The sequence below is a fragment of the Peromyscus leucopus genome, chromosome 3 (genome assembly GCF_004664715.2).
Source record: "Peromyscus leucopus breed LL Stock chromosome 3, UCI_PerLeu_2.1, whole genome shotgun sequence".
NCBI lineage: Eukaryota > Metazoa > Chordata > Mammalia > Rodentia > Cricetidae > Peromyscus > Peromyscus leucopus.
In genome coordinates, this window is record NC_051065.1 from 82789315 (window position 1) to 82814940 (window position 25626).

Below are 25626 nucleotides of genomic sequence, written 5' to 3' on the forward strand. Positions count from 1 at the left end.
GTTTTTGTGGGCTCTTCTTTCCTGCTATAGTTGTCTCTGTTATTCTAACTTTTGTTGTTGTTCTCACTCACAAACAAGACCAGTGCATCACAGTTCAGAGGGTCCAGGGACTAGTCCAGGAGGCCACACTGTCTAGTAGAGCTTAGTAAGCACCTGGCTCTACTACAAAGCATACAAAGGGACCCCTTATTTCCTATGTTGGACTGTCCATCCCCTCAGTGTGTTACCATTCCGTGATGTATCGAGTTGCTCCTTGGCTGTCTCTGGCCTTGATGGTATTTGACCCCTTCCACTCTTCCCTAGGCAGCCATCTGCTTCCTCAGTGAAAACCTAGGCCTAGAAGACCCAGTGGATTCCCGTTTCATCACATGGCCTGTATTATATGATTCCTTATGTTGGGAATCTTTACCTAAAAAATGCTGACATTTTTATGTGACATAGGCAGATGTTAATTTGTAGGAGGGCTCCTAGATTTTTCCTGGCTATCTGTTAAGACACAGCTTAGAAAGAGATCTGGTCTGGCATGTTTTTCAAGTCCATTTCTTCATAACTTCTGTGTCTGTTTTTCTTTTTTGTCTCTTGCTCACTAGTAATACACTGAACTGAAACACAGCTCCAGGCTTCTTGGTTCTCTGGGTACTTTTGATACATTTATGCACCTGAAATATTTTGCATCCTTCTACTTGAAATTTATTTCATTAGGAGCAGTGTGTGTGTGTGTGTGTGTGTGTGTGTGTGTGTGTGTGTGTGTGTGTACACTAATTGCTTTCCCAGTGTGTCTCATCAGCCTTTCCTATTTCTGGAAGGTCCTATTTTGCATTATGACTATTGAAATCAAGACTTTCACTTTTTTAGGTCACATATCTCACAACTTCATACTTTAGCTTTTCCTCCATTGCATAGAATTCTTATCACAAAAAGAGAATGGTTTCTACTTTTGTCCTATGCTCAAATATTTTATTTGACATAAGAATTGATTTGGCTGGAGAGATGGCTCAGTGGGTCAAAGCTGACCACCTAAGTTGATCCCTGACAGGACAATGGAAGGACAGAACTTATTTCTGCAAATTTTCCTCTGACCCTCACCCCCACATGCACACTGTGGCGTGCACAAAATAAAAATAAAAGAAAGAGAAAAAATGTAAAAAAATTAAGAAAAGAATTAGTTTTAAAAGCTGCATCTAAGATAGGTAGTTATGCAAGCATTATGTCAGTCCTGCCTTATTCATATTCTCTGATTTCTTGTGTTTCTTCCAAGCATGTTATCTTTGATGCTTCACCCTGATCCTGTCTTCATTGCCTCTGTACTCTCTGTGATCTATTCTGTAAAAATGTGTCCCAAATCTCCCCACTCTTCTTCATCCTCTTTCCAAATCATCTTCCCTCTGCCACCAGCAGCTACCTTCCTCTGTATTTTTAAGGAACTATAATTTTTTTTTTTTTGTTTCTGTGATTGTCGTTTCCTTAAAACTCATCCCTACACAGTGCAGTTGGACAGATGAACTGATAGGTAGACAGAAAGACAGACAGTCAGACAGACAGGAGATAGATAGATAGATAGATAGATAGATAGATAGATAGATAGATAGCATGGATTAGCCAGAGATCCTGCCCTGTTTAGAGAGATTTCTATCACATTCAGAGTAGAATCCAAAGTCTTTGATACGGTTATAAAAACCTGCACCTTGCCTCCCAATCTCTTCCTCTTCTGTGATCCACTAATATCCTTTTCTTTTGTCAATTTCCCAATCTAGTGCCACTCAGGACCTTTGCACCAGACATTTCTCTGCCCAGGATACTCTTTGCCCTGACCTTTGCTTCTCTGGCTTTCTCTTTCTATTTCAATCTCAATGTCAACGTTATTTCTTCATGACCACTGCCTAAACACTCAGCCTGAAGTTGCTGTCACCTTGTGCTTTTCCACACAAGCTTATTCTAATTTTCTGCATGGCAATGGATAGTAGCCAGTATTGGTTTCTTGTTTATATTTATGTGCTATCCATCATTATGCCTACAATATGAACTTTATGGTAAGTCCCCAAATGAATACCTGATGTATAGCAAGCACTCATTACAAAGACTTTGAATTTAAAAATCATGGGTGAAAATATTGATGCACCTTGTCTTTGTAAACAACTTTTGTAGGATATTTTGTTATTGTTGTTGAGTCCCTCCATCACCCAACTCAGTTTGGAGTACTAAGTTAGCAATTGGCAAGACATTTATTAGCAACTTTGCTATTTTTTTTTATTAGCCTTTTGGCCAAATTTAATTTTTGGTAAGTTGACATCTCAGCTAAAGTAACTATAAGTCAAATTTGAGGGTGTGTGCAGAACAGTCCTTGGCCACTGAGACGGTTGTTGCCACCACCCGCTCTTCTCTGCTGCCATGTGCTGGGGATAACAGCCTCTGCTCCATCTCTGCAGAGAATGAGATGTGCAGGGAGTGGACTGCTTTGGGAACATTGCAAGGAATTCACTTTCATTTTGTTGCAGATCTACAGGGAAAAAATATCTTGGTTGTCCAAGAAAAGCAACCAAGCATTTCTTTCCTTCCCACAGGCTCTCTTCATTCTAGGAATCATTAGTTGCCCTGAGATGGTGGGAGTTCTCCCAGCTGCAAATCCAGAGGACATTGTGATAGGGAGAAAGCACTCACTGTTTTGTTTCAGCTTTACTTTTCATTTTCCTATACATTGCTTTGAACTTTGTTATATCTTGTAGTGACCCATCCCCCTGCATTTTAAGCCTTCTTTCCATTGGTAAACTAAATCTGCTTTCCCAGACCAAAGGCTATAGCTATTTATGGTGCATTTATTTTGGTCATTTATGTTGACCATTGTGCTTTTCTTGGCCTTAATAACAGTGAGATGACAGGGTTACTTACTTTAAAATGTGTTCTTCCTTCATGTAGTTCTGATTCTGTACACTTGGCCATTTAAAATTAGAATGTCCTTGACTTTGGCCCTGTCATGAACTGTGCACCAGGAGGATCAGAGCAGATGGATGACAGAATGGAAACTTTATTTGACTCTTTGGCAGGTTTTAATTTTACATTGCTTTTTTTATATTAATTCAATTTCCCTTCAGAATGAAAGTTGGCAGTCACTGAGGGAAGTGCTCGAGGAGGTTGGAATCACTGGTATAATGAACTCGAAAGCCCTTCATAATTATGGCACTATGGAGTGACAGCAGATTCTGTGAACAGAGCTATCTCCACACAGTATCATTCTCACCTGCTGAGACCACAGCACAAGACACACCAGGAGCCTCCTGCAGCAATCCTTTCTTTTTACATACAGAAAAAAACAAAACACAGTGCACTTTTTTCCTTGTTTAATCTTCAACCGAAACAGAGTATATTTTTGGAGTTTTACAAACAACCAACTAACTTTAGTCAACATCTTTCTTGTTTGAAAAGACAACAAAATTGAACCACTTCTAGGAATTTAACTCTTACTGTTGCATTTCTGGCTTGAAGGGATGCTTGTATCCTAGAGGCAAGTTTTGGCATTCTAGGGTACTCTGCTGGTTGTCAGCAGGTTGGTGCAGACACAAGGACCCTTCCTTAGAGCAATACCACATTTGCCTTTACAGCTAAGTCAAGCACTTAAATATATATTTATCACATGTGCTTAGATGATACAAATACAAACAAATACCTTCAAGTTTAATAATAGAAGTTAAAAAGACTATAAATATTTTCATGAAAAGAAAATAACAGAAATCTTTGTGGCATACCATTCCTCGAAATTATCCTTACTCAATTATAATCATGCACTTTCTACTCTCTGTAATTAAACATTAAATTTCATTTATTCCAGATGTATCTGCTTCAAGTCATTCAGAATACTCATCCTTTTGTGGGGCTTGGGGGTTGCTTTAAATTTATTTCAAGTAATATAAAGTGAATCTTGACATGGGTGTTTTAAAATTGTATTCTTTGTGTAACATATTTATGAATTTGGTCTTACGTTTTATAGTATGGAATGGCTATCCTCACCTGATGCCATTCTTTACAAATATGTTCCTATGTTTCTGCAAAGACATTGTGGACCTTGATTACTAGTGAAGGGAGGTTGAATGAGTTTGCTTTGATTCTAGTAATACCACTGAAGAGAGCTATTGTTCTGAGGAGTCTGCATGGCTGAGAAAGATTGGTGTCTTCAATTTACACCATGCAGTCCTTTAGTCAGAAACTCTTGGTCAGATATATCACAAGTCAAATAGTTTTTACTTACCACACTTACAAATTGTAACTTACAAAACTAACTAGCAGTAAGTCTGCTGCTCAGTTTTTAGTCAGTTTGACACAAGCTGGAATCATCTTGGAAGAGGGGAAACTCAATTGAGAAAATACTCTATCTGATTGACACATAGGCAAGTCTTTGGGGACATTTTCTTGATTAATGATTGACACAGTAGGGCTCAGCCCACTGTGGAGAGTGCCACCCCAGGGTTGGATGTCCTGGGTTATATCAGAAAGCAGGCTGAGTGATCCATGAACAGCAAGCCAATACGGAGCATTCCTTGTGGCTTCTGCCTCAATTCCTGCTTCTGGTACCTGTCTTGAGTTCCTGCCCTGACTTCCCTTCATGATGAAGTGTGATTTAGAGTTGTCAGCCAAACAAAACCTTTCTTCCACAAGTTGCTTCCAGTCATGGTGCTAACTGTGACACTGGAAAATGAACTAGAGCAGGAGTCTATAAATACTAAGCAAGATTTCTACTCAAGATTTTCATCAGAATTTGTGATTAAAATCCATTGAATGCCTATTTTATAGCAAAACTTCATCAAAGTTTGTTGGCTTGCTATCACTGTTTAAGCAGTTTAAATACAAAATTGTGTTCATCAAGCAAGGTAATGGTTTGCTCAGAACTGCCAGGTGGATGAGTCCACCTTACATCATTGCAGGTGCATTGCATGGACTGGCTGTGCAGGGATGCTCTAAGTATCCTGCTGCAGGCTGGACAGTTTGAGTCAAATCCACATGTTGGAAAAAGAAAACTAACTCCCAAAAGTTGTCCTCTGGCCTCCACATAGTCATGCCACAGCACACATGCGCCAACCTGTATCTACTCCCCCTCACCACACAGTCTCACACATACACAAATATACACAAATAAATGAATGGATAGTAATAGATGAATATTACAAAAGAATAAGAAGTTTCTATTAATGCTGAATATCTTAACTTATGTGTTTTCAACTTATTATTATTTGCCCTTCTCCTTAGTTTTTGTAGAACAATGAAAATGGTTCCTAGCTTTTCATTGGTTGGGACTAAAAAGACGTCTCAGCAGATAGGAGTATGTACCATTGTGGAGGGTCTGGTTTTGGGTCCCAGAACTGCTATCAGGTGACTCACATCTGCCTATAGCTGCAGTACCAGGGAACCTGAAGCCACTGGCTTCTGAGAGTGCCTGTAGTAGGGTACACATACCCATACACAGACACACATGTACACATAATTGAAAATAAAGTATCTATTTGTTCATTGACTTACTCTTTAAAACTGGTCTTTAGTTCATCTACTGCAATCTGTGCTTCTTAGGGTTCAGAAGAAGTAAGAGAAAATGAGGTAGATGTGAGTCTGCACTGAAGTTCTAAAGCATTGAGAAGCAAAATGTTGTCATATCTGCTTCCCTGTGGTGTTTGCCTTCTCACCACACAGCAGCAGCAGATGCCATGTTTTATATGGAACAGATTATTCCTTTAGGACTACTCCTCATTGATTTCCACTTCTCCATCAACTAACTGCACTTGTAAATTTCTATGTACTCTGACCTGAAGAAGAGATGCATGCACGTATCGCATACAGCTAAATATACAACTTTTACTGTACAATATCCCCAGACCCTCCACATCTCTCTCAGTATAGAATGCATAGGCAATCTTGAGATGATCTTTCAGAAACAACTTATCTCCACTCCTCAGTTCCCAAGAGATAGAGATGGAGATGGAGGTAGAGATGATGATGGAGATGATGGAGATGGAGGTAGAGATGATGATAGAGATGATGGAGATAGATACATAGATAGAGATGGGGTAGAAATAGAGAAGGAGAAAGAAATGGAGATGGCGACAGAGAGAAGGAGATGGAAGTGGAAGGGAAAGAGGAGAACAAAAGAGAAAAAGAAACTGTTGGGGTTTTTGTTTTTATAACTTTTAATCTGACACAGATTGTCCTTCCAAAGAATTAAACTATCTCATGTGTCAGCAGCCTGTAATTACAAAGACTTTGGGACATCCAGGCATCAATACTCTTCTCTCTTCAGTCTCCACAGGAAGGTGGGTGCTGTTTAATAAAAAAGGCTTTTAACAACAGGAATGGGGCCAGAGATTTGTTAGCATCTCTATGTTCCAGGCACCAGAAATTTCCAGTTCAAACCATGACAATGACCCTAAGTATTTAGGATTGCAGCACAGTTTTTCCTAGATTGTGAATAGTCCATGTAGTCATCCTGATTGACTTTCCTAGTGTAGTGTATATACACGTATGCATGTATTTGCATATTCATTTGCATATGTATGTGATATCAATGTGGAGCCATCTTGGCAATGTTCTACATCTGATTGAAGTACACTCTGTGGTAGAAAGATAAAAGATTCATTGCTATACAGACACATTCCCCGAATTATCCACCAGATGGCCTTGTTAGAAGTCATTCTGAAAGTGGAATTCTGACTAGTGGGTTTTTAATTATTGTTGCTTTGGGGCTTGTTTCATTTTATTTGGGAGAGAGAAGGGATGTAATTTTTGTTTCTGTGAGACAAAAGGTTTCATTGTAGCTTGAGCTAACCATAAGCCTGTTGTATATCTGAAGATGACCTTGAACTCCTGATCCTCCTCCTTCCATCTGTTCCAATTCCAAGTGTTGTGATAACAGGTATACACTACTGTGTCTGGCCTGATCAGTGTTATTGAATTCATACTTTAAATCTAGATAAGCCAAAGCTATGGAGAGCTGACAGAAACAAGAGGAGTTACACCATTAGAGGGCACTTTTGTAATTTTAGAAGTCTGTTCTTAGAGGCCAGCTTAGCGAGGCTTTCTCTAAAGAAGAATGCATTTGCAGTTGTTCTTTTAAAGTGGCTAATTCCTCACATGTGACATGAAAGCCAGGGACTAGATGTAGGGAGGAAGGGGCCAGCAGGATGGGCCAATGGAGTGGGGAGGCCTTGGATAATCACAAAGAGTAATGATACATAGGAGCAAAAACATGGCAACGAGATCTATTAATTTGTAGGCTAATTTTAAAAAACTTTGAAGTGGCCAGTTCTTAGAATGAAAATTTTAGAGAGAACATAAGGGTTAAAGAAACTATAAAACTTTAAGACCTCCATTTAAAGAATCTCTGAATGAATCTATTTTGATCAGTGAGTGTAAACTATGAATGAAAACATCTACATATTGTGCTTGCAAAGTAATGCTTGACTACTCTTGGTGCTTCCTCAAAACACATTTTGCTAAAACTAAATCCTGTCTATAATCTGAGAAAATTGGACAAATGGCAAATGTTCATCAGGGTACCTTTTCCCTCGTCAGTTGTGTCATGTGAAAATGTTGAATGGTCAGCCGGACAACCTAATTCAATCTCTAGAACAGAAATGGTTCAAAGAGAGGACTTACTCCCCAGAACTGTCCTCTGACCTTTGTTGCTTGAGCACACACAATGGCACACGTGTCCTCTCCCACCTCAAATAAATAAGTATATGTTTAAAATGTTGAACAATAGTGTGATAGAATATAAATCCCTGTGTTTTGAAGTTATGCAAATTTTAAACACTTCTCTGAAAAAAAAAAAAAAACAACAGTCTGCCTTACTCATCAAAATTGACATGACAATTATGATGGTTGTCAGAAACCAAAAGTGTACCTGATAGGATTATGTTTGAGGAAACATGATATTTTGATCAATTAAAAAAAGAGGAGTCTAGATGAAAGTTAGATAACGAATACCAAATCCTAGATAGAAAAGACAATATAGAACACAAAAAGTGTTCATGGCACAGCAGAGCACATGTGTGGTGAAATAATTCAGTAATATATCCTAAGTGCTAGAAGAAAGAGGCTGTTTTTAATTTTTAAAAGTTAAGCCTATTCTCTCAGTTGGACTCTATACTATTCAGGCTAACAGTTAGTTTGTCATAGTTTTGTGAATGCCTAAAGAAGGTGTGAGATTCCTAGGTCAGAGACACTGTGTCCTTCAGAGGAACAGCCTCAGATACGGTGTCATTTTCTTCAAGTGGCTTCCTGAACCCTAATCCCCACAAGATGATTCAAAGAGGCCGCTAAGTTTAGAGACTCCGCATCTTTGACAATGTGCAGTGATTATTCTCACTTTTGTATCCCAAGGCTTTATTTTCCAGGGATATTCAGTTGACAAGCCAAGCATCTCTAATCCAAAAATAGCTGGGCGGTGGTGGCGCACGCCTTTAATCCCAGCACTCGGGAGGCAGAGGCAGGTGGATCTCTGTGAGTTCGAGGCCAGCCTGGGCTACCAAGTGAGTTCCAGGAAAGGCGCAAAGCTACACAGAGAAACCCCGTCTCGAAAAACCAAAAAACCAAACCAAAACAAAACAAAACAAAAAAACAAACAAAAAATAAATAAAACCTTTGAAATACTCCAAAAATATAGAATGTTTTGAGTCCCACCATGACGTCACACATCAAAAATACCACACGATGAACTTTACTTCATGTACAAAATTATTAATTTATCATATAAATTTACCTTTGGGCTATTCCTGACAGTCATGATGCACTAGTTTTCTCAATCTGTGGCTTTCCTAAATACTCCAAGGCATTCGTTGGCCTAGTGGGGTTGAGTCACCAAGTGGAACTGTACAGTTGACAGCTTTGTGGACAGACAGGGAGACTACTGAGGTGTGCTACCCTGAAGTAGTCTTACCATTCTGAAGAGACTTAAACAATTGTCTTGGATCTCCTCTCAGGAGGCCAAGTTTGGGAACAGTACTACCCTAAGTTATTTGGTTAAAATAGCAAGTCTTTCTAAGCACATTTTATTGCATGCTTAGCAAATACCAAATGCTATTCAGATTTTCTACTTTTTTCACCCCAGGCAGTAGTGAGAAGAGAAAGGGGACTAGGCACCTGTCCAGCTCAGCCCACCATAACCCTGTTTGGTAGGAACAAGTTACTTGAGTTTTGACTTTGGTTCACTCAGATGAATCTTGTAGACTTCTATCAGGATCTCACAAAAGCTTGCACCTAGACAACAGCGTCCCTTCTAGTTCTCTTTGACAAGCACCGAGTATTTGAAAGAAAGACTTTTTAATGGCATCCAAGGGAGCCTGGTGATTTTCTAAGTGCAAACTGATCCAGATGATAAGTTTAAAGCTCACTAACAGGATCCCCATCCATTCGTGGAGTTCAGGAATCATGTAGCCAAGCCCTCTAGAAAACTGAGTTCCAGAATGTTCATTTGCCTAAAATTATACATCTAGTAAAAGGCTAAAACTTAATGCTAGCTTTCTCATTTCTCTGTCAAGTTTTATTTCAATTTCAGTGCAACTAAGTAGGGATAGAAGATGAAAAGCCGCAGCTTTCATGAGAGATACTGCAAAGTTTAAGGGCTGCAGTTGACTCTACCTGCAATTGTTTCCCTTCTCTAGCTATGTAACTGGTTCCTTTTGTATGATAACAGCACCTACTTCATACTATATAATGATTTTGACCAATGTAGTAACCAAGTGTATAAATAACTGTCATAACGTTTGCTAAATAGAGGAAGGCAGTCAGAGAAAGGGGCTTTGCATGCAGTAACTCCATCACTGCTGGTATTTTAAATGGGAAAATATATACAAAGCAGACAAAAAAATTGTAGAAGTTAAAATGAACTTTTTGGGCATGATGATTGTGAAAAACTACTCATACCATCATTAAAATGTTTATTGGTTCTAAAAATCATTTTTAAATATCTAAAACTTTTTATTTTTATGTGCATGTGTGTGTGCTTGTGTGAGTCTCTCTCTCTCTCTCTCTCTCTCTCTCTCTCTCTCTCTCTCTTTCTCTCTCTCTGTGTGTGTGTGTGTGTGTGTGTGTGTGTAAATTCCAAGTATGTGTGGGTGTTCCAGAAGACCAGAATAGGGCATTGGCTTCCCTGGAACTGGAGTTATAGGCTGCTATGAATTGCCCTATGTGAATGCTGGGAACAAAACTTGGCTTCTCTAGAAGATCAGTAAGCACTGTTAACCACTGAACCATCTCTCTCTCTCTCTCTCTCTCTCTCTCTCTCTCTCTCTCTCTCTCTCTCTTTAAAAATTTATTTATTTATTATGTATACAGTGTTCTGCCTGTATACATAATAAATAACAGGTCTCACTATAGATGGTTGTGAGCCACCATGTGGTTGCTGGAAATTGAACTCAGGACCTTTGGAAGAGCAGTTAGTGTTCTTAACTTCTGAGCTATCTCTCCAGCCCCCCATCTCTCTTTTTGATGATACTCAAAAAAAGACAGAATTAAAGTCAAAGTATGTTTTAAAGCCAAGGCCAATTAGTCAAACTTATAGCTATTTTAAATGAAACTAGGATCCACGTCATCTCAAATTATTGCAAACATTGGTATTTGACTTTCTCACTATGGAAAGTACTTAAGTATAAATTTTTAAAAGTGTATTTTTCTAATACTTAAATTCCTGGGAAATAATTCTTCACAAAATTTTATAGGAAAAAAAAAGAACAGTTTATCAGAGGAACAAAACCTCACTTACCATGTCAATTCTTGTGCTTATCTTGGCCATCTTACAGAAAACTGAGTCATGAGGAAGACAGTGGCCTTGACAGCATTTCTGTCTGTGTAGACAGTAGAGGATCAGCCTTGTCTGTGTAGACAGTAGAGGATCAGCCTTGTCTGTGTAGACAGTAGAGGATCAGCCTTGTATTGATAGGGACCCAGGATGGAAGTCAATGACAGGGCCATGATATAACTCAGTTGGGAAGATTCTTCAAAAGTTAAGACCAAGGGCTTACAGGTTTGAGTGGCTTGTTCTATGGCTGTGGTCTGAGGTGCAGTTTCTGTCATGCAAATGTGTATGCATGCAAATGTGCTTCTGTTAGCTGTAACAGCTAGACATCAATACAGTAACCCACTTTATGGCTTTGAACACATTGTTTTACGAATGATGGAGCTAAGAATTTCAATCTTTTTTTTAAATCACTAATTTATGAAACTCTAGTGTTATAAGCAAAATATTATACAAAATTCTGAGTCAACATTTGAGCAAGAATTTTAAAAAAATGTGTAGAATATTTCCACCTTCAAGTGGGTGTCTTATGACTTAGGCTGGAGTTCAACCATGTCAGTGACTAGAAATTTGCTACTGAGCAATGACTCTGGGCAACCTTTGGTGTACGTTTTGTAAAACTTGAGAGGACTGACCCTTGGTGGTCCTATAAGTTTCCAGACATGGACAAGACTTCCTCAATAAGGATGATATTGGCTTCTGTCATAATGAAGTGCTGATTTGCTTTCTTAAGACCCAGGGAAGTTAATGAAAAAAAAAGTTATTTTATTTTTAAAATATTCTTTAATGTCTGAGGAGCTAGTAAATCTATACTCAATATTATGAAATAGTTTGAAGAAAAAAACGAGACAGGAGAATTGTGTCAAAAATGTATGCACATATCCAATACCCATGCTATGTCACTGATTCTGTCTAAATTAGCCCTCGAAGAAGTTCCCCACCTGAGCCAGTGTCTGCCTGCAGAACTAATGAAGGCATTTGTCTCTTGTGCCCAGGATGGTGCTGCTCCACTGGTGTCTATTGTGGCTCCTGTTACCACTCACCTCGAGGACTCAAAAGCTGCCCACCCGAGATGAGGAGCTTTTTCAGATGCAGATCCGGGATAAGGCATTTTTCCACGATTCATCCGTGATTCCAGATGGAGCTGAGATCAGCAGTTATCTCTTTAAAGATACACCTAGAAGGTATTGTCCTTGCTGTGCTTGCTGATTTATGTCCATAAAAGAGGCTCCATAGAAGACAGTCACCTTCCAGATGGAGTTTGGAGAGTCAACCTCTGAGTAGCATTATGTGTGCTTATGTATGATATGTAGGATGAAACTGAAATTACTTCAACAAAAATGGTTCTTCAGATATCTGTATTTGTGGAAAGATAGTACCAGGAGATAGGATGAAATTCTGAGAGATTCAAATAGTGAAAAACTGACAGCAGTCATTTCTTTCACTCCACTTTAAACAACTGGGTGTCTGTGGTGTTTCCAAATATGCCTATCTTTAAAAGTTATACCCATATATCATAGAAATGATATACTACAAACTAATTATATGTAAAGTTATCAGACTGCCATCTTTTAAATCTTCTCTGCCTTTCATTGTTAATTTTTTGAATTTTTACAAAAACAATTCGTCCTTTTAACCTGAGATAAATTGCTCTCTAAGATGTAGAATTACTCCACACCACTAACCCACTTTGCAAAGACTGAGATGTGAAGGATCTTCATGTCATCAATTTCATGGAGGGAGAATGGTATTCTAAACCCCTTCTATTTAAAGGCCCCATCATTTTCCCTCTGGTCAGTTGGGTGAGCACAGATGATCAGTTTTTATAGGTGAAATGGGCATTGTTTCAAGTTACTGGAGTAAAATAACTTGTTTGAAGGAATGGGACAGATTAAGAACTGACTCAAAGTGTAAATAATTATGAACTTTTAAGTCGTATTCATGAGACTGAAAACATAAGATGAAATATTTAATATGAAGGAACTTGCTGCCATGGTCTGCACAAAAGCTCAGTCTGTGAGAATAAGAAAGATACACAAAGCCATGCATGACTTCAGAGAAATCCTTAATATTAATTGAATTGTCATTGAGCACAGTTTACATTTTTGTCCTTGAAATATTTGAGTGAATGAGACCAAACCAAAACTTTTCTTTAGGCGTAACTTTCAATTCCCAAATACACTTGGGTTCTGTTCTCTTTTAGTAGTCTTTAAATACAGCTTCCAATTATACAATCATGTCACTTAATCAAATAAATGGCTTATCCTCTGATCTTCTAAAAATTAAATAAGTTGTAATTCTAAGGGTGGTATTAAAAATGGCGTTTTCTTCTTTAACACATGTTTTTGTTATACAATGTTACATAACCGTCAGTACATCTTCCATCACCTTTTCTTTCCTTCTAAGTTTTGTATTTTTTTCCAAAACAAAATTTTAAGGCCTTTTATATTTATAACTGAGTGAAATGTTTGCTTATACTAGTTAGGTAGAGCTGTAGTTCCAAGAAGAAATTTAATTTTGGAGTTGGGACTATACAGCGGTAAGTACACACAGCCATTGTTGATGTTCTGCCTAGAATGAAATGTCTCATAAGTTTGTCTGTGGGAGGAGGAAAAGACGTCAGATGTACAAGTTGTTCTCATGTTTACACACATATTGCAAAGGTGGCTGGTTTGTAGTGTGCATCCCTCGTTCATCTCATCTCCTCCAGCCTCACTTGGTAGTACATATCTGAACACCCAGGTCATGCCCTACCACTGTTCTACATGTGCTCTGTGAGCACTTACTAACCAATGCATTACATGTTGAGTTGGTTCAGATTCTCATTTATCCCTAGCTTGCAAGCTTTCAGATGAAAGTGTTATCCTTGGGGCGTCCTGCTGCTGTACACACCCAATGTTCACTGTGAGGGATGCGGACGTCCTCCTGTTTGTCATCAAGTCACTAACACACAGTTGCTTCCATAAGAGAACAGGCTGTTTTCTTAAAGGGAGAAAGCAGGAGGCAGATCTGCTTGAGCACTGTTTTTGGCTTTGGCATTGCTATCTTGTGCTGTTCAAATAAAAATTCAAGAAACACACAGCAAAATTCCAGACACTATTTGATGCCGCTTTCTCTGTGATATGATAGGCTCAGTTTAATGTCATCCCTGCTAACAGATTAAAAAAACAAAAACAACAAAAACAAACTTCTCTTCAGAAAGTAGGCAAGATTAAATATCAAATAACCTGTATAGATGACTGTGGTACATCCGACTTTACACATTAAAACAGTTGAATCATCTAGTTGTCTTTTTAGATGATTGTCTAGTATAATTTTTAAGCCGTTGCATTTGCTTAATATGCTCCTCAGTCTGTCTTGTCTTGCCCCATATCACTTGCCATTTCCAAATTCATCTCTGAATAGTATAGAGAAAAATTGCTATTTTTATTCGGATTCTACATACTCAAATAGAAACAGATTCTGAATATAATATCCTCAGGCTAGACTAATGAGATTGCTGTCAAGATTGTTGAGTTTTGCTCATTGACTTAGTAATTCATTCATTATTTCAAAACTGTCCAGCAAGTGCTTGCTGTATGCAGACATCTGTACTAGCATGCTCATCACAGGGCATACAGAGACACAGAAGATGAGCCCTAAGTGGGCCTTAGGGGAATATGAAAGCAAATAATCATACAAATGCACATAGTCACAAACTGCAGTGAATGTGAGATCTGAGCAGCACAGTGCCTGAGAGACTGTATGCAAACCTCTTCTGGAATGAATGAGGAAGGGCATTTCTGAAGAACCACAATTTAAATATGAGTAAGGCAGAGAGACAGGGCTATCAAAAAACATATTTCAAAGACCTAGGAAGAGGAAGTGTTTGGGAGACAACAGAAATCCTATGTGTTTACAGCATGAAAAGATAGAGACAAGAACAGAGCCTGGTGAGGAAGGCAGGACCCCCCTGTGGACGCTTGACCATGAGATCAGTTAAAAACTTACTTAATGCTAAAATATGAAGCTGTAAAGAGGCTCAAAGCTGGAAAAAAAAAGTGTGTTTTATATGAGTAAAATGCAAGGTCTATACAGGGTCATGACAATGTTGTGGCTCCTTCTAGAGGTACCTTAGCTTAAACAATTGACAATTGCTCTTGTGCATAGGATGCTTGTGAGTTACAGCACCTGAGAAGTGGTACAGGAGCCTGTGAGAAATGATGAGGTGTAGACAGAAGAAAGTGATCTGTTGCTTGAGTTTTTTCTCTTAATTTGGGAGCAAGAAATTCTACATATTTCACTTACAACTTTGGGTAAAGCTGGAAAAGGGCCGGGCGGTGGTGACGCACGCCTTTAATCCCAGCACTCGGGAGGCAGAGCCAGGCAGATCTCTGTGAGTTCGAGGCCAGCCTGGACTACAAAGTGAGTTCCAGGAAAAGGCGCAAAGCTACACAGAGAAACCCTGTCTCGAAAAACCAAACCAAAAAAAAAAAAAAAAAAAAAAAAAAAAAAGGGGTTATTCTCATTACAGTTGCCTAGAGTTTCACCAGGTTCTAGAAACATTGAACAGGATATTTTATAGATATCGATCCTGTTTCAATGGAAAAAGATTTGGAAGTAATAAAATGATTTAAAGGTAGACATCACCATTGGATAATTCAATCAACAAATATTTTGAATTATTTCAGTGTCTGAGTGTATACCAATGAAAGAACTGACTGCCCTCTTGTGGCTGTCAGTCTAGTTGAGGGAGACAAAGAATTTAAAAAAGGATGAAAGAAACATATGTTAGGTGTCAATACATACTTTAACAATGAAAAGGAAATATTTTACATGTGGAATCCAAGTGCATCCTCAATGGTGCTGGAGCAGAGTGCTGAGGAAGCATCTAAGTCTTCCCAGGCCTCTGTCTAGAGGAGTGCTCTGCTTGTCAGATGAGCAGAACTTCAGAGACCCCAGGCAGGAGTTGGCATACATGTACCACAGACAGCAGAGCTCCGAATGGAGTAATGGCAGAATAGATTCAGTTGAGGTTGAGCATGTAGGGATGTGTGGGGTACTGTAAGCTCTTACTCTGAAGTGCACAGGTCTCAGAGGGTTTTGAGTGGGGAAGTGCTTTGTTTAAGGTTTGCAAAACCAAAGGGCTTCAGTGTAAAAACAGGGAGCCTAGTCAGGAGGCCACAGCAAGGCTCAGGCCAGAGGTAATGAAGACTTAGATAAGCCAGGACAAAGCAGTAGTGTCTGCATATATTTCAAAGACAAAATAAAAAGAAAATACTGATACATTATATGTCAGGTAGAAAAAAAAAAAAAAAGCCAAGAGTGACTCCAAAATATTTGTCTGGAATGACTAGAAGTTTGGAGTTGTTATCTACTAAAAAGGGATGGGCTACAGGAATTCAGATTAGATGTCTCAAGTTTGAAATGCCACTGTCTTATTGAAGAGGGAAAGAGTTCAGGCTGAGGATTTAAACCTGAGAGTTATTAACACACAAAAGGTAAAGCCAGGCATCTGGGTAAGGGAGCAAGGTATGGGAGCAAGAACAGATGAAAAATGGACATCCATGTGACGGCTGAGGCTCAGTAGAGAGATTAGGTGCTTGGGAGGTGAGCAGAGTCAGCAGGGGAGGGTAATGTGGTCAGTTTGGCATGTGTGTTGGTAATAGGTGTATGAGAATGACGTGAGGAATGCTGAGCTGATACAGCATACAGGAAGGGAAGCCCACTCACCCCCTTGGACATAGAACCAGTAGTAGGCACCTCTGAGCTAGCCAGCACTGAAACCAGTTTCTCTCATTTGCAGGGTTGCAGTCTTTGAAAGATAATTAAGTGAAATCATGAAAGCAATTTGGAGTTAGAATATGCATCGTTTTTTATAGGTTAATGATATTTTTATTCTTCATAAAATGTCTTCTAAGGTACCACAAAAAATGTCTGAGGTAAAAGAACAGAGCAAAATGCTTTGATTAAAAAAAAAAAAAACAAAAAAAACTCTGCTTTAAAATTAGTAATGTACTTAATTCAACGTTTTAGTAATAAGTAAATACACACACACACACACACACACACACACACACACACACACACACACACACTGTTATCTTGCCAGAGACCAAGGGTATATTTTAGAACTATGACGTTGTAAACTGATATTTTGACACAGCAGGTAACATGTCAAAGTGCCTTCAAGGTAGCACAAACACTAGTCAAAACTCAGTGGTATAGGGCACACAGGGAATGCACAGTGCTTGGGACTTATTTTATGGTGGGAACCCCTACAGATGGACAAGAAGAGTTCATGTTGAATTCACAACACTTGGTTGAATATCCTTTTTATTAACTTCCTTGTATTTGTTGATGTTTGGCTTGTATTGTTTGATGTATTTGTTGATGTTCAGTTAGGTGCCAAATTGCATTTGGACTTTGAACAATTGGACTTTCATAGTTTTATGTTTCCTCTGAAAATGTGTTAAATGAGTAAAAATGAAAACCAAGTGGCTTTTCTGGTAAGTCTCGATTGTCATTATTAGAATCATCACAGGGTCTAAACTTACCCCTAGGTACTTCTTCATGGTTGAGGAAGATAACACCCCATTGTCCGTCACTGTGACACCCTGTGATGCACCTTTGGAGTGGAAGCTTAGCCTTCAGGAGCTGCCTGAGGGGGCGAGTGCAGATGGATCAGGTAAGTGGCAGGATGCACCTGGCCTCAGAGCTCTGAAACACACAACCTCCTGCAAGGAAGGGGAACAGCCCAGATGCACATGTGAAGATGGAGCCTGAAGTGGAGAAATGGCATGAGATGACATTGATCTTGGTAAAATAAATGAGGCAAAAGGGAGTGTGGAGGCGAGCGGTTTGGGCAGCCTCTGTGTCTGTTATCTGTAAGCCTGTCTGCATATGTGCAGCATCTGAAACCCCAGGTGCCTTGATTTCAGCCTCAGTTGTTCTGGCTTAATTATTGTGGGGTATAAAAAGCTTCTCAGAGGTGATTTTGAGGCTCAGGCAAGGTTAAGAATGTTTCATTTCTGGGGAATAAAGGGTACATGCAAAGAAGGAGAAAAGCAGTTAACAATATTTAAAGGCAGGAGGACAAGCAAGTCAGTAGGAGGGAAGGGTTAGTCATCTAAGAAGACAGAGAAGGTGGGAAGCAGATAGCAGGAAATGAGTGAAAAACAGTGGCTCCTTCTAAGGGCATCTTAGCTTAAAGATAAAGACCTGCCAGCTGCTCCTGTGGGAAGGATGCTTGTGAGTTACAGTACTTGGGCAATCTTGGAAGAGCCCATGGGGAAGTAGTCAGACTTATATAGTACAGAATCTCTGACATTAATGGATGTATGGTTCTGTTCTTCCCATAATTCTGTGATAAGTCATTCAATACACTTTCAACTTTTGGTAATAAGCTGGAAAATAGTTGTTCACTCTGATCACCCAGCATTCCACCAGGTTCTAGATATCTTATGCTTATATCTGCATGGTATTTGTGTTAACAGTAGCCAAGTTTTATATTTTAATGGGAAAAAATTCCCCTTAGTTTTAAGACTTCTTCTGTTCTGCTCCTGGGAACCAGTTTTAACCACTGGTCCTTAAGTGCTTTACACCCTGTATTTTAATCAGGTCATCCAGTCCCACTAACAGTCATGAGATTAGAACAATGGCTGGCCATCTGCAAACAGCATGTTTGAATCATTTTGGTTCACACCAGATTAATAGTCTTTAGAAAGTTTAGTCTTTGTCCTAACTTTTCCTCTAACTGGATTCTGCCCCACAGAAATAATCAAAATGAAGAAAAGCTTTGCTCATATATGAGCATCACTTGAAATAGGAAAAGATAAACCAATAGTATTATTTTATGACATGAGCAAGAACTGGGTTCTAAAACTAATGGCTTATCTAGATTCACATATGTATGAGGATGAGGATATATTTTATTAAGTTATGGAGAGAAATTGGTGAAAATAACATTAACTTCAAAAAATGTGTAAGAGAAAAGACTGGATGGAAGTACAGGAATGTTGTTGGTGTTTTGTTTTGTTTTTTCCTCTTTGGGGGCCCAACACCCAGCTCCCAAATAAATACACTGAGATTTATTCTTACTTATTTCTAGCCAGCTTTTCTTGACTTAATTATCCCATTTACCTTTTGCCTCTGGGCTTTTACCTTTCTCTAGTCTATATACCTTTCTTTACTTCTTACTCCGTGGCTGGACCTTGGCATTCTACTCTCCTTCTCCCTTTCTTGCTCTCCCTTCCTTCTCCTACTTATTCTCTTTGCCTGGCAGCCCTGCCTATCCCTCTCCTGCCTAGCTATTGGCTGCTCAGCTCTTTATTAGACCAATCAGGTGTTATAGACAGACAAAGTAACACAGTTTTACAGAGTTAAACAAATGCAACATGAAAGAATGCAGCACATGTTTGCATCATTAAACACATATTCCACCACATAAAGGACTGTAACACATCTTAAGCTAATACTCCATAAGACAGGAGTAAGAAAGGACTCTCTGGTGAGAAATTAGTGACTTTCCTATGTTCACCTTGCTTCCTTTGGTGCCATTGTCTGTTAGGACTATGTCATGTCTTTGACATGAAGATAAGATGTTTGAAAACATAATCTAAGGTTGGCAAGCCTCAGTAGCACTCAGCCTATTCTTCTCCCTTGTTCTCCAGGTGACCCAGAACCACTTGACCAGCAGAAGCAGCAGATGACTGACATGGCGGGCACAGAACTGTTCTCCTACAAGGGCAATGACGTAGAGTATTTTCTGTCTTCAAGTTCCCCAGCTGGTTTATATCAGTTGGAGCTTCTTTCATCAGAGAAAGACACATATTTCAAAGTATACGCCACCACCACTCCAGAATCTGATCAGCCATACCCTGAATTACCATATGACCCTAGAGTCGACGTGACCTCCCTCGGACATACCACGGTAACTTTGGTCTGGAAGCCGAGCCCCACAGCCTCTGTGTTGAAACAACCCATCGAGTACTGCGTGGTCATCAACAAGGAGCACAATTTCAAAAGCCTTTGTGCGGTGGAAACAAAGCTGAGTGCAGATGATGCCTTCATGATGGCACCCAAACCTGGTCTCGACTTTAGCCCCTTTGACTTCGCCCATTTTGGATTTCCAATAGATAATTTGGGTAAAGATCGCAGCTTCCTGGCAAAGCCTTCTCCCAAAGTGGGGCGCCACGTCTACTGGAAGCCCAAGGTTGACATTCAGAAAATCTGCATAGGAAATAAAAACATTTTCACAGTCTCTGACCTGAAGCCGGACACCCAGTACTACTTCGATGTCTTCATGGTCAATACCAACAGCAACCTAAGCACGGCTTATGTGGGTACTTTTGCCAAGACCAAGGAGGAAGCGAAACAGAAGCCAGTGGAGCTAAAAGATGGGAGGATCACAGACGTGTTTGTTAAAAGGAAGAGAACAAAGTTTCTGCGATTTGCCCCAGTCTCCTCTCACCAAAAAGCCAGCTTCTTCATTCACTCTTGTCTGGATGCTGTTCAAGTCCAAGTGAGACGAGATGGGAAGCTGCTTCTGTCCCAGAATGTGGAAGGCGTTCGGCAGTTCCAGCTAAGAGGAAAACCCAAAGCAAAATACCTCATTCGACTGAAAGGCAGCAAGAAAGGAGCATCTATGTTGAAAATACTGGCCACTACTAAGCCCAGAAAGCCGGCTTTCCCCTCTCTTCCGCAAGACACGAGAATCAAAGCCTTTGATAAGCTACGCACCTGCTCTTCGGTCACAGTGGCTTGGCTAGGCACCCAAGAAAGGAGAAAGTTTTGTATCTACAGAAGAGAATTGGATGGGAACTACAGCGAAGACCAGAAGAGAAGAGAGCAAAACCGGTGCCTGGGGCCAGACACCAGGAAGAAGTCAGAGAAGGTCCTCTGCAAGTATTTCCACAGCCAAAACCGGCGGAAAGCAGTGACCACAGAGACAATCAGAGATCTGCAGCCTGGCAAATCTTACCTCCTGGATGTTTATGTCGTAGGACATGGGGGACACTCTGTGAAGTATCAGAGTAAAGTTGTGAAAACAAGGAAGGTCTGTTAGTTAAATTGAGTGAAGAAGATGTGGAGGACTCCGGGAGAGACACGGAATCACTTTGTAAACTGACTACTCTCATGGCGGACCAAAGTTGTGACCTGTGCTTGAAAGGAAGGATACCAACACGTGTACATTGATGTCCGTGTAATGTAACATGGAGACTTGTACTCACACATACCTGTGGTACTTAGGGTCCATCTGTCTGACGCTGGTTGATGTCAAAGGAAGAGGGTATCTTGATGGATACCACCCCTTGCTTTGAGCATTGCATGAACTGCTTCTAAATTATTTTATTACCTAAAAATTTAAAAATATGCCATTTGTTGCACACATCCACAAATGCAAATCATTCCTCTCTGTAGATGCTAGGGGAAAATATATAAATATATATATAAATTATTTTATAAATTCTGTTTTAAATGTTGGTGTTTCTATTATTGTAAGCTATCAAATTCTTTCTCTGTTAAAGTATAGCTCTAATCTAAGATCACATTGCCCTCTAGGCAGTAATATTGTGGTTGTAAATTCTTATTTGTTCAGTAAAATGTTTAAATGCTGTATGTATCTCATGTAAAAAGTTGATATGCATTATATTTATGTACATAAAATTAAGAATATTAGATTATTACACTGTTCCTTTTCCCAAGCAGTAACGTGGTGTATTCAATTTCTTATCTGTCCCTAAAACTGTGCTTTTCTGTAACTTGGCACTAAAATTTACTCTTATTTAGTAGCTATGATGGAATATTGCTTCTCTTGACCTTTATTGGCATCAGGAGCCAGTTATTCAAGTCTGGATTTGGGCACCAAGTGGGAGTCAGCCTCTCTGGGAGCTGAAGCACCATAACAGACCTGTTGGAGAATAGGCAAGCCAAACACTATCAGCCTGATAATCAATCATTTTAAACACTTATTTTAAGTGGTAAAATTGCGATATTATAAGTACTCCATTTGCTTAAATATTTGCAGATCTTTTTAACTACTGGTTGAATCAACTGAGAACATTTTGATCAGGACTTTAATAAGACAGAACATGACCATTACAGCTGCTGCTTAAAACACTCACAAACCACTGCTGCTGTTAGTTTTGAGTTTTCATTTTGTTCTCATTTTTAAAGGTAATTGAAGTGTGAGACACAAGTCTAGCGGATAACATCTGCAGTCTCTACCAGGACAGCATGAGGGCAGTTTTATCCTATGTAGGTTTTACTCATAAATACCAAGACATCATGAGACCACAAGACCAAGATTCAGAAATACCTGTCATTTTTAATCACCGAAAACAATATGCCTGTAGGAGAATCTGTTGCTGTCCACCATCCCCCTTTTCCATTTATAAAGTTGAGATGGTAGTAGATGTAGCTGCAGTGACTCTGTTAGATGCCTTCTGTCAGAAGAAGTTGCTATTTGTAAAACTCGGGCTCTATATCCTTACTCTCTTTGCTGTCTGCTACATGCCAGGCCAGCCTTTGCTAGGGAGAGTTCACCGGCAGCATTGCTATGGAGTAGAGGAATAAGGTGGCTGAGATGTGGCTACTCACAGTCCCTGTGACATGTGCTCTGCTTTCCTTAAGAGTAATGACAGTTAAGACAGACCCTCTAACTCCTCCGCAGTGACTTTTAAGGAAAACTGGTTCATCCACATAAGGCAGGAACGATACCTGAGATAATTTTTTGATAGCAGAAGACTGTGTACCCAATGCTTGGTTTAAGCAACTGCCGTACAAGGAGAGACTGACAATTAACACCCAGAGAAAATATATTTAGCTGTAAACATGGGAGAAACTGCTTCCTAATGTTGCTGAGTGACTTGTGAGTGGGACTATAGTGGACCAGCTTTCCTGCAGCTTTGATGGTCTGGGCTCTTGGGTACTGCCTAACACCTATAGCTGGGAGCCAGGCTGAGCTGATCTAACCCAAGTTGGCTTTTCTGCTAGCTGTGATGGTGGTTTATTCATATTCTGGACAAATACAGGAATCTTTTCATGGCCTTAGAAAATTTTGCCTTTTAAACTAAGGAAAATGAAACAGCTATCGTGAAATGTCTACTGCTTGTAACAAAGGGGAATCCATGACAATCATGGCCTACTACTCATGTGCCAATATTTCAACAGCATCCAGGTAGCAACAGCATCCAGGTAAGATCAGGGACAAGAAAGAAAGACTCATTCACATTAACAAAAGAACTATAACCTTGCTAGTGTGAATAAAAACCCAGGCCTATGTTAATCTCCAAGTGAACAATAGATACTTGGGGGGGGGGAGCGGTGTTACACAATGCTGTGTGTAGATGGATTTGAAAAGAGAGGGTTTGGGGGTATTTAGCTCATTATCTTTACTTTTCAGATGCAATGACAGAGAAAAAACAGAATACATTTGAAACAAAAGAAATAAAAATAGGTAAACTTTGTAGAGATGTAGTGGTACACTCTTTTAATTCCAGCTCGAAGAAGACAGAGGCAGGCAGAGCTCTGAGTTTGAGATCAGCCTGTTCTGTTTAGTGAGTTCCAGGCCCACCAAGGGCTACAAGGTGAGACACTGTCTAGAAAACAAAACAGAAGAGAATAAAACAAACAAACAAATGACCCCCTTCCCCCACCCCACCCCAAAAAAGTTTTATAGTTGGAACAGCTAAGCAATTTACTATGCAGACTTCAAAATCCTTTCCAAATATTAATCACCAATATTTGGTTGAAAAAAGTCATTTTGGGTTAGCTTTTAAAGAGTAGTATCTTAATCCCAGTCATTTCTAATTTTCTTGTTTGGAGACAAAGCATTTCTAATGTAGGTTTGCATACATAAAGTTAAGATGGAAAGGTTATTAGTCTGTGTATTAATGGTAAAACCTAGATTTTGGAATCTAAAATTATTACGACTCTATAAAACATATAACAAATTATTTGTTAATTTGTAATCAATATCTACATTAATTTGTTTTGTATATATGGGTGTTTTGTCTGCATGTATATCTGTGCACCAAGTATGTGCCTGGTACCTGTGGGGGCCAGAATTGGATGTTGGATCTCCTAGAACTGTAGGTCCAGATGGTTGTGAGTCACTATGTGAGTCCTAGGAAGTGAGCCTAGGTCCTCCAGAAGAGCATCCAATGCTCTTAACCACTGAGTCATCTATCTAGGCCCTAGATTAGTTTTTAAAGATGCATTCAAAGTTTAGAGCTGAAAAAAAAAAAAAACATGTGCATCCTTAATTTTTGTTGCCCAAAACACATCTGAAGTAACTATATTTTCCATGCCCTGAATAGTCAAGTGAAAACTCAGTCATGAGAACTCAATTAAAACTTAGAATTTGAATTTGAGCAACACTTAATGCTTATTTCAAAATTTTAAAGATTATTTTATTGTATGTATGGATGTTCTATGTGTATGTGTGTGCCTTGTGTCTGCAGAAGACAGAAGAGGCATTGGATCCCTTGGAATTGGAGTTACAGATAGTGGTGAACTGGCATGAGGATGCTGGGAATTGAACCTGGGTCCTCTGGAAGAGCAGCAGGTGCTCTTGACCACAGAGCCATCTCACCAAACCCATAACTTAATGTTTCTTACTTACTTTTGGGGGGTGTAGGGGGTGGGGGTACTCAGTGAAATCACACACACAAACACATTCTTGCTTATAATTTCATGATTAGGTGTCGTTTAATCCAGGATCCCTTCTAGCACTTTACCAATCCCTTCCATATGTCAATTAGTACTGTCCCCCTTACAATGCAGGAAGTGAGAGCTCCTCAGGACACCAACCCACGTTCCTTAATTCCCTCCCAACACTTTGCCAACACTTCCACAGAACGTCTAACATGGCCACCATACTTTACAATGAGGAAATTGAGGGCTCTCCAGGACTGGAACTCAGGTTCCTTCATTCCCAACTTAATGCTTACTCAGGATTTGGTTTAAAGCCTGACTTTGTTGTAGGAAGCAGACAACAGCTTACCCAACTGATCTCTACAGACCAGCTGTCTGAAAAGTGCCACAAAACCAAACCTGGTGGCTGACTTGAACAAGCTTTTCTGGAGCTTCACGGTAATTGCTTCCTGTCACACTTTGATGGGGTGTCATAGAGATAAAATCTATGGGGAACTTATCTGCAGCTTCTCTCCCAGGACCAAGCCAAGGTGACTACATGCAGATGTCAGCTGTAATCTGTTTGTAGCTTTATGGGTGGCCTGGAAGGCATCAGAGCACATTCACCATTTGTTTTCCTCCTGAGATCCTTGGCCAGAAATATGCATAGTCGTGTGATATCTGGGCCTTTGCTGTTGGTTTGATAATGGGAAGTTCAAGAGGGAAGAGCAGACCAAAAAATAGAGTACAGAAAGAAGGGCAGTTTTATCTAATTTCCCATTCTGAGAGACCCCAGAGATGAAGAGAAGTAAAAGTTGTAATACAATCTGTTTTATTAAGATTTTGCATGCTGTCCTACATGCAACTCACACTGGAGATTCTGACCCAAATCACCATCCTCTGATAGAATTGTGTCCTACTGACAGACACTTTTCATTTCCTAGGAGTGCCCAAATATGTGCACAGGCGTGATTGGTTTAATTTCTCCTTACACCCTTCTTTCCAACCTGTGGGAACTATTTTTAGTTAATAGGGTGGCCTTACAGATCTACCCTGTATTTCTTTCATAGATGGTTTAGTAGCATTCTCACTTAACAAACGGGAAAGAGAGATTTCTGATGCACTGCATAGAAAAGCAATTGGCCCAAGATTGAAGAATTGAGTCTTAGACGCAGTGACACGGCTTTATTATCTCTAGGTAGGTGTCAGTAGAGACAGAAAGGGGCCAGTTTTGGAGA

General features: G+C 39.6%; 1 protein-coding gene across 1 annotated transcript in view; it reads left to right on the forward strand.

Annotated features, from left to right (window-relative positions):
• Ndnf (neuron derived neurotrophic factor) overlaps positions 1-23709 on the forward strand; it is a 40558-nt gene extending 16849 nt beyond the window's left edge. Inside the window, exons 2-4 of the mRNA XM_028880760.2 lie at positions 11767-11955; positions 17314-17438; positions 19423-23709. Of these exons, the coding sequence (XP_028736593.1) occupies positions 11768-11955; positions 17314-17438; positions 19423-20816 (1707 nt within the window). The 5' untranslated portion in view covers position 11767 and the 3' untranslated portion in view covers positions 20817-23709. The remainder of the gene's footprint in view (positions 1-11766; positions 11956-17313; positions 17439-19422) is intronic.
• The last annotated feature ends 1917 nt before the right edge of the window (positions 23710-25626 follow it).